Source organism: Euleptes europaea, chromosome 5 (genome assembly GCF_029931775.1).
Source record: "Euleptes europaea isolate rEulEur1 chromosome 5, rEulEur1.hap1, whole genome shotgun sequence".
In the NCBI taxonomy this organism is placed as follows: Eukaryota; Metazoa; Chordata; class Lepidosauria; order Squamata; family Sphaerodactylidae; genus Euleptes; species Euleptes europaea.
The window spans coordinates 51,509,621-51,530,661 of record NC_079316.1 but is presented as its reverse complement, the minus strand read 5'-3'; the positions used below and the strand labels follow the sequence as shown (position 1 = coordinate 51,530,661).

The window sequence follows — 21,041 nt, the reverse complement described above, 5'->3', positions numbered from 1 at the left end:
GAAAAATTAGTCCCAGATTGTAATTTCACTGGTTACTATACATAATTATAGGCCGTTCCTCTAGGCCCCAAACTGTGTCTTCCATCCTTGGAATATTATTATTATTCTCCTCTCACTTTCCCATAAATATTCAGCCCCACAATGCAAAAGTAAAAACTCTACAGCAAACAAAACCGCCAGAAAACACCACCGCTAGAAAACAAATGCCAACTATAGAAAGCATACAAATTTGTATAATAATGTATTCACACGAAACAACTGGGGAGGGAATGTATCTTTTCCAAGGCCAAGTTGTAATGACCTCCCATGCAGGGTTATGGCTGTGGAGAATTAATAAGAAATAAAACTCTGCCCAACCGAAGCAACACACACCATAAACACTCCCCAGATACACTTCTCCCTCAGATTCAGTCTCACTTCCGTGCTCTCACTGTGGCCTCCCTTGGTAGGTTGGTAGGGATGGAAAGGAGGAAAAAGTACACAGAAAATTGATCACTCCAGCTGTGTCACGGAAGTCCCAACCTGAGAGGCCACACGGTGCAACTGTTAGCTCACTGGACTAGATCTAAGAGACATGGGTTCAAATCCCCACTCTGCCATGGAAGCTTGCTGGATGACTTCAGGACAGTCTCTCAGCCTCGCCTACTTCACAGGGTTGTGAGGATAAACTGGGCGATACGATAACAACATTATAAGCTGATCGGAGTCCCCATTAGGAGGAAAGTGGGATATAAATATCTAAATAAACAATTAAGTCCTGCCTCCTACTGAATATTTGTTGCAGCCACATGTCAAAGGCCTTTAAGAAGGCACTACCACCTTGAATTCAGAAAGACCAGAAGTGGACATTTCTGAATCTTCAGCATGACTGTCTATTTGGATTTCATGTTGAAGGAGTTACTCTTAGCAGCAAACATTCCCGCAGAAAGAGGGTCAGATAGCCTGAAAGGTCTTGTGGTGATTCCTTTGTTGAATTAATACATTTCCCACTGTCTTCTTTGCATCATTCTCTTAGTGGAGGCAGTTTCATTGCAGTTACTGCCCTAGACTGGATGCCAGAGCTGGAAAATAAGAACCACTACTCAATTTGCCTTTTTTGTCTCCAAAGCCTGTTTGCTTATATCAGTCCCTGACCCTGAGTGACTGAAAAGGCTACAAAGCCCCAGGCGGGGAACTCCTGGAATGAAGAATTCCCATCAGGGAAGAGAAATCTGATGCCTGAGTGGTAGAAGACAACACAGATATCTGGTAACGCAGCCTGGTGCTAGAGTGTCCAACCAAAGCTATCAGTGAGATAAACAACACACCCCAAAGCCAAAGCTCAGTTAGAAAAATGTCTTCAGTGGGCCTGGAATTGGACCCATTCTGCCACACTTCAGGGCTCCAGCCAGGAAGGAGCCATGGCGTTCGGCACATAAGAGCCCCCTCCCACCCCCATGCTGAAAACCCCAGAAGAGCCATCACTTCCAAAGGACAAATCTGATCTCTATAACAGCTCTGCGCCATTTACTTCCTTCACGGATAATGAGGAGAAAAAACTCCACACACTATGTCATTCTGACCGTGGCCTGGACATAGGACTACTCCCTTCCAGGTTCCTTCTCACCTTGCCATCCTGTGCTAAAGGACAGGTTTTTTTTTTTGGGGGGGGGGTACCTCCTGCTCTCCACACCCCAAACAACCACTGCACTCTGTACCACTGAACACACCAAGGACAACTGCACTCTGTACTCACCTCTCAGCTCCTGCAGCTCCTGGCACAGACTTGATATTCTGCAGTCACAGAAGTCCAGGTTTTCCAGGGTCTCAGCCTGACCCAGCTCATCCCGCTGTTGTTCCAACATTGCACTGAGCTCTGCCTGGGTCTTCCTGTACACATCCAGCTCTCGCTCCAGTTCCTGGATGCGGGTCAGCAGGAAAGGACACGGAGGCGCACCTCCAGACTCATCTGTGCTGCCATGCCCCTCTTTGGTCCCTGGCTGCAGCTTTGCTGGAGCTGGGCTCCTCCGCTGACTGCTTGGAGGCGGGAGTGGCGCTGGCCTGGAAGGCCGCACAGACATGGGCAGAGCTTGAGAGGGAGGTGAAGGTTTGGTACTGTGCCTGGCAGGGGAATGAAGGGGCACAGAGACTGGGGTGCTAGGCCGGGGAGGGGGTGGCCGCAGCACCCTTCTCCTCTGTGCAGTGTGCTCCACTGAGCCACGTACGATGTCCTTCTCAGAGTTGAAGTCCAGGATGGAAAAGTGCCGAGAGACATTATCTCTCTGGGGGGTGCCACGGCTGGCAAGACTAGCGGGACTCGCCAGGCTTTGTTCAAACTGAGCCAGTTGCTCCGTCAGTTTGGAGTCAAGGTCCCCACAGCTCTCCCCATGGAGCACCCCTTGAGGCCGCTCACCCCGAGTGCCACGCCAGACAGGCCAAGTGTCCAGGCCTTCATGCGTTCCACTGAAGCTAGAAGATCGGGATTTGGGCTTTCGCCTCTGAACATCCGTGCAATTGGCTAAGTGCTCAGAAAGGATGTTCTTGTGAGGCACATGGTAAGCATCTCCATCCCACTCAGAAAGGCTGTGGACCTCTGAGGGCCCCCACGATGTTCTTGGGCTCGATTCTGGGCTCCCCACCTGACAGCAGGGTGGGCTCTTTGGTTGGTGTGAAGACTGAGACATGGAAGAAACTCCATTGACAGCTTTGGCAGTGTTGAGTGAGGGAGGGCCTGATACGTCTGAGGAAAGGGATTCCAGGCAGCCTTTGTTCTGGTGGTTTAGGACTTCATTCTCTTTGAGGTCAGAGTCCAAAAGGCCATCTTGCCCCACTGCAAGGTGACCAGGCTTCTCTTCAGGGCACACTGAACTCCATCCAGGCTCTTCCCACATGGCAGGTGAACCTGCTTGGTGGGTGCGATCTGCCTCAGGGCCCACTCCCTTCAGAGAACATCCAGATTCCCATTTCTCCTGACACAGTGGGATATTATCTTCTAACCTCACAAACCTATGGGGAAATATGCCACACCTTCCCCGAAGCTCCCCCTCCAGCCAGCCATCTTCCAGGACCCCCAGTATCCGGATCCTGTCTCCCACCTCAAAGTCAAGTTCTGCAGCTTCCAGGGCTTGGAACTGATAGAGGGCAACCCCATAGGGCCCTGGTAACTCCTCCCCATTACTCCATGACTTCTCCTCTGCCTGGGGATGTGTGTCTTTGACTCCATTAATCCTGTGGATTTCAGATGAAACGGACTCCTCTGCATTGCTCGTGGGTTTCAGGGGACTCAAAAGTTCTACAAACCCCTCAGGGAAGATGCCCCGGTGACCCCTCAGCTCCCCTTCAAACCATCCAGGTTCAGGGATCCCAATAATGGTGATAACGTCCCCTTCCTGAAAGTCCAGCTCCTCCTCCAACTGGGCTGAAAGGCCCATCACTGCTCGAGCCTGACCCAAAGCATAGGGTGGGATCTCCAGGATAGTGCCGTAAGGAGTTCGAGGACCATAGGCTGACAGGTAGAGTTCCCGCACGCATGATGATGGGAAGAAACCCCTGGCTCCCCAATAGCTTCGGCCGTGGAGCCAAGGAGAGGCCACAGAACCATCCAGGACCACCAGGTCTCCTGCAGGGACAAGAAAGACAAGGTCAGAGAGTTGGACCTACAACCAACTTTGCATAGTTCCCATCAGATTTACGATCACCACCTCCACAAAAGATCCTTGAGGTTCTAAGCCTATGAGATGCAGGAAGCACTACAGGGGCTCACAGCACTCCCTGGATGGGCACCTGCCAAGATATTGCAACCCAACACTGAGAGTAGTGAGACATGGCAACCATCCTTGACACCTGCCTACAGTTAGAGGACCCCAGAGCTTAGACCTAGGTGTAGGAAGTCCATCAGAGCATGCTGGTACCAGCACCAGAACCCCTTGGGGAATAAGCAGGTACATTAGAGAAGTTGGTAGGTCCTTCTTGAAGGGCCATCAAAGAACTTTACATGAAACCCAGGCAAAGGATATGGGCAGGGAGTCAATGGTACCTCTCTGCAAAGTCAAGCTGCCAGGTTCCTGTGATGTGAAGTTGCAGGTGCAAACAAACAGCTTCTCCCCTTGCTTCAAAGCAGGGACACCTACAGGCTCCACAAAACTGCTGGGAAACTGTCCTGGAATATAAGAGAGAAAGTGTCAGTAGTTAGGAAATCCGTCCATCCTCAAAGATTTTTCATGTCCTTCTCACTCGTGGCTCTGCACTTCCCCAGGATGCAAGAGCACCCCCTTTTTCATTTTGTTCCTGGTTTCTCTCTTTCTCTCTCAGTTCTCCCAACCTTTCAGAGATGTCATGCCATGAGAGTTATAAACACAACACACAAACTAAGGGTGGGTACCTGCTACAAACTCCCACTGCCCCCGCCCCCATTCTTGCAAAACTGGGACTTTCATTCATTTTTGCAAAACTGTGAACCATCCCTTGCTTCCTCAGACCCAAATGACTGAATGACACACATGCCTGTGAAATATCTGCTGAAATAGGAGCCCCGTGGTGAAGAGTGGTAAGCTGCAGTACTGCAGTCCAAGCTCTGCTCACGACCTGAGTTTGATCCCGATGGAAGTCAGTTTCAGGTAGCCAGCTCAAGGTTGACTCAGCCTTCCATCCTTCTGAGGTCGGTCAAATGAGTACCCAGCTTGCTGGGGGTAAAGGGAAGATGACTGGGGAAGGCCCTGGCAAACCACCCCGTAAACAAAGTCTGCCTAGGGAACGTCAGGATGTGACGTCACCCCATGGGTCAGGAATGACCCGGTGCTTGCGCAGGGGACCTTTACCTTTTTTATCTGCTGAAAAGTGTCAAAAAAGGACTTCTATATCCTGGTTATATTATTATTTATACCAGATTAATATGGTAATGGTTGGAATATAACTATTTCCTTTTTGTATGTGTAACAGGAACAGTTTTTATAATAAAACTTTCTTTAACATTTGTGGGTGTGAGGTGTGTGCGCATGCACTCAATTCACTTACACAAGAGCTGATCAAGTTTTGAAAACTGCTAGTGATAAATGTCAAAGAGGAATTCTGCCAGTTTTATTGTGGAGGTGATCACTCGTTAATAATTGTCCAAGACAATTAATTGTTCCGTTTGACTGAAATAAATACACGAGTTTGTACTTTTGCTCATTGTTTGTTTTCCAGAAAGAAAAAAGATTTACCTAAAGGAAGCGAGTAGCAGAATCAAGCAGAAATTATCCTAAACTCTTGGTTATCCTTCTGTTCACCCAAAGGTCCAGCATTAAAAATGGGAAGATGCACAAGGAGCAGCTTAGGGGGAGCTTTTGACTGGCCAGACAACACTGGTTATAAATGGCTGGGTACCCAAGGTTGGGTGAAAATAATATATATATAAGTCTATGTATAAATACTAAAAGTATAATTTATTAGAAGCACTATATAAAAGTTAAAATTATTTAAAAGCATTAAAATAGCACAATGGTATTTTCTGAGGTTGATAACTATAACCACAAACCAAACGCGTTTTGGCCTATGGGGCCTTCATCAGTGGTTAATTAAAACCCTTTGTTAAACCTGCACACATTTACAGAAATACATTAATGAAAACAAATACAAACAATTCAAACCCAACCAGGCATGTGTATATGTTGTAAATTCTATTCCCAATTACTCAAACATCTGGTATAATAGGTTCTTGTTGTAATACTGGTTAGTATAAGTCTCTCAAATACTATGTGTGCAGGTATCAACCTAATAAAGCAGCCTTGCAGGCTCCCAATCAGCAATAGTCCACATTTTTCCAAGGCTCAGACCAAATTTGATGCCTGGTAGAAGTTCAACTTTGAGACTCAGGCCAAAAGGAATCAGCATCACTCGAATGCGGAAGAGGCTAGTCCGAGCTACTTGCAGCTCAAAAGGATTCTCAGTGGAGACAATGGACACCCCTCCGCCCCTTCCAGCTCAGAAAGGCCTTGCTAAAACTTGTTGCACAGAATGGAGGGGAAGTGTTGCGATGGATTACTGTGAAAAATAAAGTTTCGGTTTTGTTCTAATGATGCATTTGTGGGGCACGATGAGGGTCAAATAGATGAGACACAGACAGAAGTGTGATAGGATCCTCCCAACATTTTTAGTATCAGCCATACAGAAGACAGATGGGATCTTCACTTTCCTTTCAAGCTCCCATTACCCAAAGGTGTTGAGCCGTAAATGGGGAGTCTTTATTTCTTTAAAGAAAATATGGTGGAGAGATATTTTTGGATCTCTATCCACCAGCAGAAAGGGGACTACTTCATCTTTTGGTACAGTGGCAGATAATTTAATTAGAATAGCGGTAATCTACTGATCACAGTAAGTATTGTAGAGGAGACATTCCAACATCATATGAGATCGTGTGTCAACTCTCTTCAGGTCACATGGACAAAGTCTATCTGAATAAGGTAAGTTAGTGTATCTTCCATTTAGCACTGCCGAAGGAGCGGCAACAGATGGGATCAGAGCTGGGAAGGGAGAAGAGGGGGTTTAACTTGCCCCTCCTGTGAGGTTCCACTAATGAAAACCATCATTAACACAATGTAATGAGCTCTAAAAAGACGCCAGCCATATAAGGCTAATTACTATGTGTTTGGGGGCGAACAGTTTCAGTCAGCAAAATCAAAGAATTGGAGAACAGTTTACTTTCCTCTTGTGCCCCCTCCTGCATGGCCTGGATTCACTGATCCCTGACCAACTGATATTGGCATATTAAAAACCACTCAAAAGATCCAATCAGGATCTCCCAGCATCTTGCTTAGCTTAGCATGAAGGAGGGTGGGGGAGAAAATGAGCATCCGAGCTGGAAAAGGGCTCCCTCTCCTGGCTGCTTGAGGTTTCTTCTTTATTCCTCCTATTTACAGGAGCGATGGCTGGGGCCTGTTGTTCATCCCGTTTGACCCTCCTGGCAAATCTGCAAAGCGGGAGGGCAGAGCTCATGCTGCGATGGAGGCCTGCACCGCCCCATTCCAGATGAAAGTTCAGCCACTCCCAACTGTGTTGTAATACAAAAAGGTTCAAAACATTACAAGGGGAAGAGCAGCGGGGGCTGGCATCACTCCTTCCTCTCACCTCCCCGCCCCAGGATGATAAACAAGAGCTCAGGATGGTCCCTGCTCTCCCCAGAAGGACATGTCCTGGTATGAGCTGCGAAAGGCAATGACTGACCCAACCAGAGCAGATGTGAGCTGGAGCTGGTGTGGCTGGTGAGAGGGACTTCTAAGGCAGAAATCAAAAGGTACAGAGAGGAGATTCAGCTCTGCCCTTCAGACAACTGGCCTGAAGGGTGGTGGCTGTTGCTGTGCCGTCAGAGGATTGTTATCTTGCTGACCCCACAGTACATGAAGTACAGCAAGATGCTCATCTTTTATCAGACCAGTTCGTTATACTCTAAAGAGAAAGCTGTTGTTGCTGTTACACACATACACTCTTCCCCTGTTCCTTCTTCTGGCGGCTCCAATCCTGAGCGCCACTAATTCAGTATTTGAAGTCAGGATGAAATTCTCTCGCCCTTTCCCCCTTCTGCTTAGCTCTGGATTCTTCCCACCTCTTCCATCATGGCTAGATTGGATAAATGATCTAAGGTTCTTAGATCATTTCCAAGACCTGAGGTCTTGGAATCCAAATTTAGGTTGCTAGGAAGGAGACTAAAAGCCAGGACCTCCAAGGTAGCTTTCTCAGAAATGCTACCTGTTCCACGTGCTGGACCAGCTAGGCAGGCACAGTTGGTGAGTCTCAATGCGTAGATGAGACGGTGGTGCAGGGAAGAGGGCTTTAGATTTGTAAGGAACTGGGCAACATTTTGGGACAAGCCGGGCCTATACAAAAGGGATGGGCTCCACTTGAACCACGATGGAACCAGACTGCTGGCGCGTAATATAAAAAAGGTGGCAGAGCAGCTTTTAAACTTAACCTGGGGGGAAAGCCGACAGGAGCTGAGAAGCATCAGGTTTGGGCAAACTCAGTGCATATGGACAAAGGGAAAATTGCTTCAGATTGCCCACATAGGAATACTTAGACATGAAAGGGAATGGGAAAAAAATGATGGATAGCCACTTAAAGATGTCCAAAGGCACATGCCAGGCAAGTCGAAAGAGAGAAACAGTCTGGAGGTGTTTCTACGCTAATGCTAGAAGCCTCCAAGCAAAAATGGGGGAATTAGAGTGCATGGTTTTAAGAGAAAACATATAGTGAGCATTACAGAAACCTGGTGGAGGGGAGAGAACCAGTGGGATACAGTCATCCCTGGATACAAACTGTATAGAAATGACAGGGAAGGGCGTATTGGAAGGGGTGTTGCTATGTATATCAAGGAAGGCATAGTGTCTAATAAGCTAGAGACCATAAAAAGGGCAGACTCGTCCACAGAATCCTTATGGGTGACGATTCCGGGCCCCAAAGGAGATTTAGTACTGGGGACGTTCTACCGGCCCCCTGACCAAATGGCTCAGGGTGATCTTGAAATGGAGAATGAAATTAGGGAAGCGTGTAAAGGTAATGAAGTAGTAATAATGGGAGATTTCAACTTCCCTCATATTGACTGGATAAATGTATGCTCCAGTCAAGCCAAAGAGATAAATTTTTTAGACATCCTAAATGACTGTGCCCTCAAACAGTTGGTCATAGACCCAACCAGAGGGGAAGCGATCCTGGATTTAATACTCTGTGGTGCTGCCAGTGACTTAGTGCGGGATGTGGATGTAGTTGAGCCAGTTGGCAATAGTGATCACAATGGCATCAAATTTAATTTATATGCAAGTGGGAAAGTGAATGGGAAATCTCATACAATTACCTTTGACTTTAAAAGAGGGAACTTCTCTAAAATGAGAAAACTGGTAAAGAAGAAATGGAAAGGAACAGTTAGGAGGGTTAAATCTCTTGAAAAGGCTTGGGGGTTACTCAAGTCCACATTACTAGAGGCTCAACTAGCTTGTATACCACAGGTCAGGAAAGGTAGTAATAAGTCCAAGAGGTCACCACCATGGCTAACGGGTAAGGTGAAGGAAGCAATTAGAGAAAAAAAGTCTTCCTTCAGAGACTGGAAGGTTTGCCCAAACGAGGCGAACAGAAGCAAACACAAACTTGCACAAAGGAAATGCAAGCAGATAATTGGAGATGCAAAAAAAGATTTTGAGGGGCTTATTGCTAAACACATCAAAACAAACAATAAAAAATTCTTTAAGTATATTAGGAGTAGGAAACCAGCTAGGGAAGCGGTTGGACCATTGGATGACAATGGGAGTAAAGGAACTCTAAGGGAGGATAAAGCGATTGCTGAAAAACTAAATGAATTCTTCTCATCTGTCTTCACTGTTGAAGATACAGGGCAGATTCCTTCTCCTGAACAGAGATTTTGGAGAGGGGAAAATGAGGAACTGAGGCAAATAGTGGTAACAAGGCAGGAAGCCCTAGAACGTCTAGACAAACTGCAAACTAACAAGTCACAGGGACCAGACAGTATTCATCCTAGAGTTCTTCAAGAACTCAAATGGGAAATTGCTAACAAAGATATGTAATATGTCCCTTCGATCAGCCTCTGTACCAGAGGACTGGAGAATGGCCAATGTAACACCCATTTATAAAAAAGGTTCCAGAGTGGACCCAGGAAATTACAGGCCAGTTAGCTTAACGTCTGTTCCGGGTAAATTAGTGGAAAGCATTATTAAAGATAGAATTGTCAAGCATATAGAAAGGCAAGGTCTGCTGCGCAAAACCCAACATGGCTTCTGTAAGGGTAGGTCCTGTCTCACTAACCTATTAGAGTTTTTTGATAGAGTCAATAAGCATGTGGACAGGAATGAGCCTGTGGATATTGTGTATTTGGATTTCCAAAAAGCTTTTGACAAAGTCCCCCACCAAAGACTGCTAAGCAAACTTCATAGTCATGGGATAAGAGGACAAGTCCTCTTATGGATTGAGAGCTAGCTGAAAAATAGGAAGCAGAGAGTAGGAATCAATGGTCAGTTCTCCCAATGGCGGGATGTGAGCAGTGTGGGTGCCTCAGGGATCTGTGTTAGGACCGGTGCTTTTCAACCTGTTCATCAATGACCTGGAGTTGGGGTTAAACAGTGAAGTAGCCAAGTTTGCAGACGACACCAAATTATTTAGGGTGGTTAAAACAAAATCGGACTGTGAAGATCTCCAGAAGGAAATCTGCGTACTGGAAGAATGGGCATTAAAATGGCAAATGAGATTCAATGTGAGCACGTGTAAAGTGATGCATATTGGGGCAAAAAATCCCAACTTCACATATACACTGATGGGATCTGTGCTGGTGGTAGTGGATAGCTCAATGAAGATGTCAACCCAGTGTGCGGCTGCTGTAAAAAAGGCAAATTCCATGCTGGCCATAATTAGGCAAGGAACAGAGAATAAAACTGCTGATATCATACTGCCCTTGTACAAATCTATGGTGAGACCACACTTGGAATACTGTGTACAGTTCTGGTCACCACACCTAAAAAAGGATATTACAGAGCTTGAGAAGGTGCAGAGAAGAGCAACCAAAATGGTTAAGGGACTGGAGCAACTGTCCTATGGGGAGCGGTTAGGGCGCTTAGGGCTGTTTAGCTTGGAAAGAAGGCGGCTAAGGGGAGACATGATAGAGGTCTATAAAATTATTTGGAGAGAGTGGACAGGGAGAAGTTTTTCTCCCTCTCCCATAATACTAGAACACGGGGTCATCTGCTAAAGCTAGAGAGCGAGAGATTCAAAACAGATAAAAGGAAATATTTTTTCACACAACGCATAGTTAAATTGTGGAACTCCTGCCCCAGGATGTGGTGATGGCTTGCCGGCTTGGAGGGCTTTAAGAGGGGAGTGGACATATTCATGGAGGAGAGGGGTATTAATGGCTATTAGTTAGAATGGATACTGGTCATGCTGCATACCTATTCTCTCTAGTATCAGAGGAGCATGCCTATTATTTTGGGTGCGGTGGAACACAGGCAGGATGGTGCTGCTGCAGTCGTCTTGTTTGTGGCTTCCTAAAGGCACCTGGTTGGCCACTGTGTGAACAGACTGCTGGACTTGATGGGCCTTGGTCTGATCCAGCAGGGCCTTTCTTATGTTCTTATGTTCCCTTTGACTCCTACCTGTGACCCCTTCCTTCTTTCCAAGGAGCCAGAACTCATCTATGACCGCCAACACTTCTATGACATCCCCCACAAACAGCGGCAGTTCCTCAGAGACGCTGGGACAGAAATCAAACATAGCCCGGACCACCGAGCCTGCCTCCATTGTTTGGATCTGCAAGGAAAGGATACAGAGTCATTACCTCCCTGAGAAAGCGACGGAAATAACCCACTTTAAAGATGTTCTCCCTCTGAGGATGAGGGCATCAGTAGCTCATCACAGACAGTAAGGGACATTTAGAAAGGGCAGTGATACAGGAACCCCAAACAGTGACTCCAGGACATCACTTACTTTTAGCAGCCATTACTCACTGGGGTGCAGGACCACACTTGTGCCTTGTAGTCTAGTGCTGCTAGATCTTCAAAACCACTCTGCATTTCCATACACTTTTTAGCACCAGTAACGCCATATTTCCTAGTACAGACAGCTCACACTAGATTGTCAGGGGCTCTACTGTCCTTCACAGATTTCTGCGGTTAGTCCTCCACCTTTCTATGGCTGGCTGTTGGTGACCCGAGGGCCCTATAAAGACTTCCAGGTAAGAGAAGGAACTCTGCCAAAACAACAGCCCATTTTGGCTACTGTTGCCTGCCCAGCCCACTCTCTCATGGTCTCCAGACTTTCCGCCCCTTTTCCTTGATATTTTCAGTGCTTCTCCAATCCTTGCTACATGCTCTGCCTTCAAGATTTTTTACTCTGGCTGCTCTTCAGGAATGCTCCGGGCTCACCTTTAGCCTGCCTCTTTGCCTGCCTCTTTCCATACCCTGGAACCCCATGTGGGCTCTGCTGTATATCTGGGTTCCGATTATCTGGTACAAATCTTCATAACAGCTTCTCCATCGTAATCCTGACATAAAATACACTGACCCTGCAACACCCCCTCCCTACATTAAGAACCACTCCACCAGGAGATGGAGAAATAATTTGGCTACCTCTGACCTACCTGGGGCAAACAAAGACATCTGTAACCACTGGGCACATTTCCAAATTCCTAGACTTCCAGGAATGTGTTTTTAAAGCGATGGAAGGGGTGCCCAGTTTAAGAGCTATTCTTGCCCATTCCTCCAAACTCCAGAAGCAGGCTGTTGTGAGCTGAATCGAGGAAGAGGTGTCAGGGTAGGAATTCCTGTCAGGAAGGAACAGCAAGACGCAGTGGAAGTGCGGCCCTTTCCTGCCCCATGGAACTGGGCTCTTGGCTGCCAACGACTATCAAGTAGTGTGCAAATAGAGACTGGGAAGGTCCATGAAAAACACATGAGTACAAAGGACACTGCCATGTGGCTTGAGAAATGAACAGCCTTACCTGGCCTTAGCGTGGTTGCCAACTGTTTATCAACCACTGCTCTAACTTGTTTAACTGCAAGTCTGAGCTGCAGCCTTCAAAAGCTTCATCTGCTGACTTCTGAAGCTCAAGCGGTTGCTCAAGGCACAGGAGTAGCTGGCTGGGATGCTTTTTTATGGTCAGCTGGCCACCCCTGGACCTTCTCAAAGGGGGGGCACTACACCTGGCCCCATGGAGGCTCTTTCGCCCAAATAAAAAAACCCTGGATTCCAGTGCTGGGGATCTTCTAACGCCAGAGACCAAGGGGAGCAAAGCGCTTGGCCTCTCTCAGAGGAATGAAAGGGCCATATGTTCCCTCCTCCACCCCAAAGGTGACGAAGATGCCATTCTGCCTGAGTACCCACCTGCCAGGCAAGGACACTGGCTGTACAGACTTAAGGAAGGGCAGCTGGATTTGTACTGAGATTTGTACTATAATACAATAGGATGGGTGTGTGAGTGAAAAGGATGGGGGGAACTAAGCCATGGCAACACATTTTGTTATCAGGCACCAGATGCCTCACAGCCACACTGTGAAGGCTGTGCCCTTCAGAAATGCTGCCCTGGCAATTCCCAGCTTTTATGCTACTGGCACACATACCCAGAACCGAACTAACAGTTACGTTTCAACTACAGTAGTAGCAGAAGCTGTACCTCAAGGTCCTCCTCCTTTAGGCTTCTCTGAAGTGCATCAAATCATCACCACCTGCTTCATCAGGCTGACTTAAAAATCCACTAAAGCGGGAAAGCTATTGGCACAAAGGGGCATTATCAGGGAATTAAACAGAAACATCTAGAAATATGAAGTGGAAGGACTCAAAAGTCATGGCAGTCTGCCCCTATAGAAGTGAGAATTCCCCCCCCACACACACACACACACACACTTATACAATCAAGAAAACAGCAGACCACAGACAAAGAACACTTGCACAACAGGGCAGGAAGATAGTCTCACTCGGAGTCAGCATGTTTTACAGAAATGGAAGGGAACAGGCATAATGGGCTAAAATGAAGGGACTTAAGGCTTAGACAGACACCGATGATCAAAACAGAAAGTAGCCTTGGGCAAAAGTTACCTCACATAAGACCAAGGAATAGAGGGAGGAGGGATGTTGTGTGCTACCCATAGAAAGGAAATGCGCAGGCAAGATGACGACAAAGACGACGATGATGACGAAGAAGACAAAGATGACGAAGAAGACAAAGATGAAGAAGAAGACAAAGATGAAGAAGGGTTGGTTTTTATATGCCAACTTTCTCTACCACTTAAGAAAGAATCAAACCGACTTACAATCACCTTCCCTTCCCCTCTCTACAACAGACATCCTGTGAGGTAGGTGGGGCTGAGAGAGCTCTAAGAGAGCTGTGACTAGCCTAAGATCACCCAGCTGGCTTCACGTGGAGAAGTGGGGAATCAAATCCGGTTCTCCAGATTAGAGTACGCCGCTCTTAACTACTACACCACGCTAAAGAGATCTGGAGGCTCAAAGACCGGGGGGGGGGGAGTTTCCAGATCCAGACTCTGAGCGAGCTCCTGTATCTTTACGAGCTGCAGGAAAGGGAGAATTCTAACAGATGGGCCACAGGGGGGGGGAGCTGGCTTTCACATATGGATCGGAACTAACCACCTGCAGCGTTGACTAGCTGGAGGCTTCTAATTTCTAATCCAGAGCAACTATGACACAAAGCACTATTCACTGTAACACTACGAGTTAAACCACACATACTTCTATGTGTCGCTACAAATGTATGAAGTCTATGGGGGTTACTGCACTTGTATTCCCAGCGATGTATTAAGAGTTTGAAAATGTTATAAAAAATACTGTTCGCACTTTGTTTGGCCCCTTTAGCTGTGAAGATGTCTTCCAACCATTTATAAGCGGTGGTATCCAAAAACCCTTTTAAAGGGATGTTTTTTACAACATTTTCAAACTCTTAATACATCGCTGGGAAAGTGCGGTAACCCCCTATAATGATACTACATCCTGCAACAAAAGAAAGACTATCTGGGAGAATCTACACTCTAAAACCAACACCAATAACATGGCATTACGAGTTTTGTAGCAGGGAAAAGTAACAGATTAACAATATGTCCAAAGTTGATGTCAACGTCTGCAAGTTCAATGCACATAATTCTTCAATAGAGTCTCTTCCAGCAGGTGAGATAAATCTATATGGTGCCTTGAGGCAGCATGGCTCCTTCCTGACAGGGTGTGTGAGCTGTATATGACACAATGAGCTCGGAAATGACACACTGAAGAAGTTCATTCACGAAACGGTGATTTTTCTAGAAGACTGTCTCTGTGTGTGAAATTGACCACTATGAGCTTATCTGGATTGATTTGAAGAGATATCAGTCTCGATTTATGGACTACATGTTTATGGCTGAGAAAATTATGTATATTTGGCATGAGTTGTGAGATATATGACTCTTGTATATTGTGTTGACAGTTGTGTAATCCATAGATACAGTGTTAGTTATAGGAGTGTGAATTGTGGTTGTTATTTCTTGTATTGTGTCAAGGTATAAGGTTCATATGGAATATAAACAATATTGTTAACTTGATATAATGGTGTGTTATATACTATACTTTTTTAGAATAATATATCCTTCCTGACAGGGGCAGAAAAACACCGCCTCCAAGGGCAGCACCAGCAAGCAGCATGGGAGTGGGCAGAAATGGCATCCTCAAGGAAATGGCCACTACTCAAGGATAGTGTAGCACAAACAGATGTGGGCTTAGTGCACTACCTATTAAGGGACAGGGATGAGCATATAACATCGATGGTAGCAAGATTCCTGGAAACCTCTCTAGGAGTGTTGTGCCAAGCTCCCCCCACAGAGCTAAGCACTATTGAAAGTACACAGCACTTTAAGAATTACAGATTTTAACTATTTATTGATATTTTATCAATTATATACTGCATTTTAATGACTGATTGATTTTATGCCAATAAAGGTTTGAATGAGAATGGCATCCACCACCATCCAGTTCTCACATGTGCTCAAGTGCTGCAGCCACCCCTACCACCTCCATGTTCCCCACTGCACCTAAGTACAAGTGCAGAAGTAACAGCCATTACACCAAGACCCCCCCACCCCGTGGCCCAGACAACCCCCTTTCCCCTCATGTTCCCTTCTCGAACTGAGCCACCCTGTAGCGCTACACTGCGGCTTGGCAAGTAAAGGGGAAAATCCCTTTTAAAAGCTACGGGAGGGGGGATTCTGCTAGGCAGCAAGCAGTTGTGCACCATTCAGAAAGCACAATTTTGCTTCACTGCTCTTCCCTGTAGTGGCTATAGGGAAGTACGCAGATAGCCACTCTACCCACAGCCACCCCACAGCTTCTCCTTTACCTCAAAGAAAATAAGTCTTATATTTTTCTCCAGCGGGAAGAGGGGAAAAGGGAGCCAGATGAGTAATGCCTACACTGGGTACAACATTGTCTAAACACTCCCTTTTACTGCCTGTCCCTGAGGGGGAAACCAATGTGTGGAAGCAAGGCCTTCAAGGCAATTCCATATGCCCAGTGGGATACCGGTCACGAGTCCCATTTCACTTGCCCTTATTAAGGAACATCCAGAAATCAACTCTGTAAACACAGGCCAATTTTCTTCAAGCTGGCAAGGCAGGAAGTTGAAAGAAGTTACATCTGGGCTGACTTGAGTTTTTCTCCTCTGTCTGCAGGAACTCAAGTCTGGCCATGGCCAGAGGCTCTTGATCCTTTGCTCACAGACAGCCCAGAGAATGAGATGTGTTTGGGTGGTTTGTCATGCTCATTTAAATTGTGTTGTGCTCACGTTTGAAATTTCTGTGAGTCCCTTTAGACGTCAAGCCAAACAAGGTCGTGGTGGGAAGTGCCTAATCTGTAGGGGATTGTTTGGTGGTCCTTTTCTAATATGTTTTTGTCAGTTGCCACCACATTATTGTGCTAGAACTGATGAACACACAAAATTGCTTTTCAGCAGCATGAATTGCCCAGCAGAGGCAATCTGAGCTGTTTTTGAGGACAATCAAAAAGGCAGATAGCAGCAATTTTTCTTCCAGGCATACATTCCACAGACAAGATTTACTTTGCCAATAACCGATGCCACATAAACTCACTAATACTTCAACACATAATTACAATGGGAACTTTGAAACACGATAAATGCATCAATATGCAATGTATTTTCACCATTTTGGGTTTTTTCCTGATATTTGATCAGATTACACTCTTTATCAGGTACATTCTCTGTGCCAAATTCCAGACCAATCAGACAAACTGCCTGGTTTTTATTAATATAATTTCCAGAGATAATAACAGCAGAGCACTGCTTAAACAATACGCTGCAACTAACTGAGCAGCTCCCACCGCTCCATAATCACTTTTGTACTAATGTGCAACAATGTTTATAATCCAATGATGATAAACTTTGCAGCATAAATGAAAACAATCCACCATGTTCATACTCTATCTGCACAAGATACAATCCAGGGCAGAATGTTGCGTCTCTGGCAGACGAAAACGACTACAAAAGCAAGAATATGACAAAGTTAACCGTGGGAAAGAAAGCTAATAGATAAAATCAAGGAGACCTGGAATGGCCAAGAAAGTAATAAGATATGGCTCTGCTTGCTTGGACACCCTAATCTGCCTATGGATGCATCTACACATGGGTGGACATAACTAGTGCTATTGCTAACAGTCACTTGCTGGATTTTATTTATTTATTTCAAACTCCACCTTTCTTCCCAATGGGTATCCTCAGAACAACCCTGTGAGGTTGGTTTGGCTAAGAGTGTGTGACTGGCCCAACGAGCTTCCATGGCAGAGAGGGGATTTGAACCTGGCTCTCCCAGACCTGAGCGTAACACTCTTAACTGGGATTGCCCTTTCTACACAAGAAAATCCAGTAGTGACAATACAACAACTGCACAATATCCAGCCAGGTATGGAAGCAACCCATGACATGTTATAGCCCTTCCCCAAGAGGACTGCAGTTTTTGTGAATGTCAAAAATAAGGAAAATCTGGGGGCTCTAAGCACTGGACCAAGCATGAATGTAGCAGTTGTTCCAAGCCCACTCTGAGCCCATGAAATAAATAAATCGAATGAATGAATGAATGAAATATGTTAATTCCCTGTGCAACAGAACTCTGATCCATACCAGCTACCCTCTTGAAATAAAGAGCCTCAGATACACCCCAGTTCCTAATGCACATGGTAAAAGATGCTGATCCCTAAGTTTGCTATATTCTGTCCAGCCCACTCCACAGAACATAGGAAAGTCCCTGTTGGGATCCTGGCAGTAAAAGGTTCTTTCAGGTGGAGAGAAAGCAAGAGGTGCTTTACTGGATCAGACCAGTGGTCCATCTAGTCCAGCATACCATTTCACAAAGTGGCCAGCCAATTGCCTGGGGGGCATAGAGACATAAGGACAGACTAAAGGTGGGGAGAGGAAGGGGTGAGACAACACCTGAACATTCCTCTAGTTACTATGGGCTCAATGAGAAAACACACCAAAGCAGTGATTCCCAACATTCCTCTAGTTAATGATTCCTGAACATTCCTCTAGTTAATATGGTCACAATGAGAAAGCACACCAAAGCAGCGATTCCCAACCTTTTCAATCACAAGACCATTAACAAAAACATTTTAACACCCCCCCACCACGATAGTAGTTGTACTATTAGTATCAGTCACCTGAGAAAATACATAAAGACAAAAGGATCAAAATGGCAATGCTTATTAGTGTGCATATGGTTACTGCTGCAATGGGCCTCATGGAAAACTCCATCTCCCCCACCCCAAGCACAAAACATTTGCTTATTTAATGCTGTAACATCAGTTGATTATCTCCTCAGGAACATCTGTGTGCTGATCTCTGATCTCAACTTGTGCCTGAAGGAAGGAAACAACCTCTCAGCTCCATCCTGGCCGGATCATTAGAATATCCAGCCTTCTGCCCCGAAGCAGCAAAATGTTCCCAGATTTTGTGCCTGGAGCCTCCTCCTCCCACTGGCTACTCCCTGCCCGGCACGTTGCAGCAGAAGACACCAATCCAGGAGAAAACATTTCCCCCGCCCAGAGTCAGGGATGAGTCACCACCAGCCTCGTCTCCTTGCCAGCACTATTCCCCTTTTACCTCAGGGAGATCCATAACTGAATAGAGATGGTGGAGGGAACAGAATCCAGGATTCTTCTACAGCTCTACAGGAGGGCCTGGTGGGGACCAGAGGCATCTAGTCTCCTAGTGATCCTCCATATAGCAAGACCCTCACTGCCTACAATTGTTTTCTATGTCCCTAAATGGTGCAGATCATGCTGTTTTCTGCTTCTGTCACTTCTGCTGGAGGAAACCCAGCTACAAGTTACAGCATGCAAAAATCGCAGCCCGCACAACATAACTTCAGCCCAGAACAGCCAAACCCAAACACCCAAGTTAAACAAAAGTTGTGGGAAGGAAACCGATAAAACCAGGTTTGAACAAGCAACATCAGGTGGTTCAATGTGCACCAATCAAAACAAACAAAAGGCCCTCCTGGACACACATGTCATACAGGCACCCAGGAGCAAAGGTGCATCCAATGGCACCCTAAATTGCAAACTGGATTCTTAAAGGGGAGCACAACCCCATCCACAACAGGTTAAACACCAGCTCCAGGACCAGCTGAGCTACTGGCCATCACCTCCATCTTGAATTGCTTTTTAGTTTGTTAGCTCTCATCCTGTCTATTACTAACCACATTCTGTATTACCTGTAACATCCAGACTGCTTTAAAGGGTGGCCCCACATAGAACACGTTGCAGAAGTCCAGCATACAAGTTCTAAGGGCCAAACTAGATGATACAGCAACCATGGGTCCTATTTGTGGCCACCATAACATCTACTTTGGCCCTGAGGGTATGACTAACAGATGTTAGATCAAGAAGATTTGGTTTTTATACCTCGCTTTTCTCTGCCTTTGAGTATCAAAGCGGTTTACAATCACCTTCCCTTCCCCTCCCCACAACGGACACCTTGTGAAGTAGGTGTGGCTGAGAGAGTTCTGAGAGAACTGTGACTAGGCCAAGGTCACCCAGCAGACTTCATGCGGAAGACTGGGAATCAAACCTGGTTCACCAGATTAGAGTTTGTCGCTCATGTGGAAGAGTGGGGAATCAAACCCAGATCTCCAGATTAGAATCCACCTCTCTTAACCACTACACCATGCCACCTCTCGATCAAGCAAAGGAAGCAATCTGCAAATTACTTGGCACCGCTGGCCACAGATATTTCCTGATCTTCCATTGATGATGGGCAATCCCACTTCTCTCAAACACTGAATTGGTTCCAACAGAAATTTCCATAAATGGAAAAGGGTGGAGTTGTGATGATTTCCCCTTCTCATGGCAGACCTCCAAGTCCCCCGTCACATTGCTCCTTGTGGCCCCCTGGTCCCCAGGAACAGCAGTTCAGGCGACATTTGGGGTTGCAAGGGGAAGGGAGAAATAGAGAAGCCCTACTCTGCTGATGGAAATCCCTTCTGTCAGTGGAGATTTTGTGTGTGATCAAATCTCCTGGGATCCTTGATCTATTCTGGTCATCTTTAGACTCCAATTATTGGCCTTCATCTACTGGACTTGTTCCTAAACACTGATTTGGGATTAAGACTGTCTACTGACTAGTCACAAATGAAAAACATAGTTTGTTGTCATAAATATGGATGATACTATAAATTCTAGACTTCCAAAGGATTTCTCCCAGCAGCTTCACAGAAACATAACACAGCAGCAGAGATCATACTGAACCCGGCAGGATCCCTGAACTAGTTCTCAGTTAATCAGTGTGTAATCCCTCATTGTTACTCTCTAGAGCAAGTTGACAAAGGGGATTGTATCAACTAAGGGATATTTCCCTGATCACAACAAAGTCATGTGGCCAATCCTCTAGCATAATCACCTGAGTCAGAAACTGCTGAAAGGCTCAAGCCCCAGACAGACTGTCCACCAAGGCTACCCAGATAGCCTTACAAATCCCAGCTGGAAACGGGACTGATAAGAGTTGATTGTATCATCCAGAAACATTTGCATTACAATTGCCTGCTTATTAGTTTTCTCGAAAAGGGGAGTTTAGACAATGGAAAGCAGCTGGTGGGATTATGAGGCAAAAATGGGATTTTAAAAAGAGATTTGATCATAAATGTTTTTTAATAAATATTTTTTATTTTATATAATAAGATACAGAAACAAAAAGAAAAGGGATTATAAAGAGAAAAAACAAACGTATGTCTGTGTCCAAGCCTTAGCATGGTAATACATTCATACATCAACTTCAATCTCACCTCTACAATTCTTGAACTGTGTCTTAATAGTGCCCTGTAGTAAATTACTGTTCCCTTATAAATACTATACTCATCATAATATTTAGAAACATTTAATAGATTGGTTAACTATATTCTGATACCACAATATGAGTTAATAATCTTAAATCTAAAGAGATTTGATCATAAATGTTTTGGAATTAGGGGTGAGCAACAAAACAGTGACTTACCCATTCAGTTTTTGGCCTGGCTTTGATGTTTATGAGATGTGCGTTCCCCCCGCCCTTC

At 45.7% G+C, this 21,041-nt stretch overlaps 1 protein-coding gene across 1 annotated transcript in view; it reads right to left on the bottom strand.

Moving 5' to 3' along the window:
* Nucleotides 1-11,256, bottom strand: part of DNMBP (dynamin binding protein) — a 41,009-nt gene extending 29,753 nt beyond the window's left edge. The window contains exons 1-3 of the mRNA XM_056850015.1: nucleotides 11,106-11,256; nucleotides 4,016-4,138; nucleotides 1,736-3,598 (exon numbers count right to left, since the gene is read on the bottom strand). Of these exons, the coding sequence (XP_056705993.1) occupies nucleotides 1,736-3,598; nucleotides 4,016-4,138; nucleotides 11,106-11,250 (2,131 nt within the window). The 5' untranslated portion in view covers nucleotides 11,251-11,256. The remainder of the gene's footprint in view (nucleotides 1-1,735; nucleotides 3,599-4,015; nucleotides 4,139-11,105) is intronic.
* Nucleotides 11,257-21,041: the final 9,785 nt, after the last annotated feature.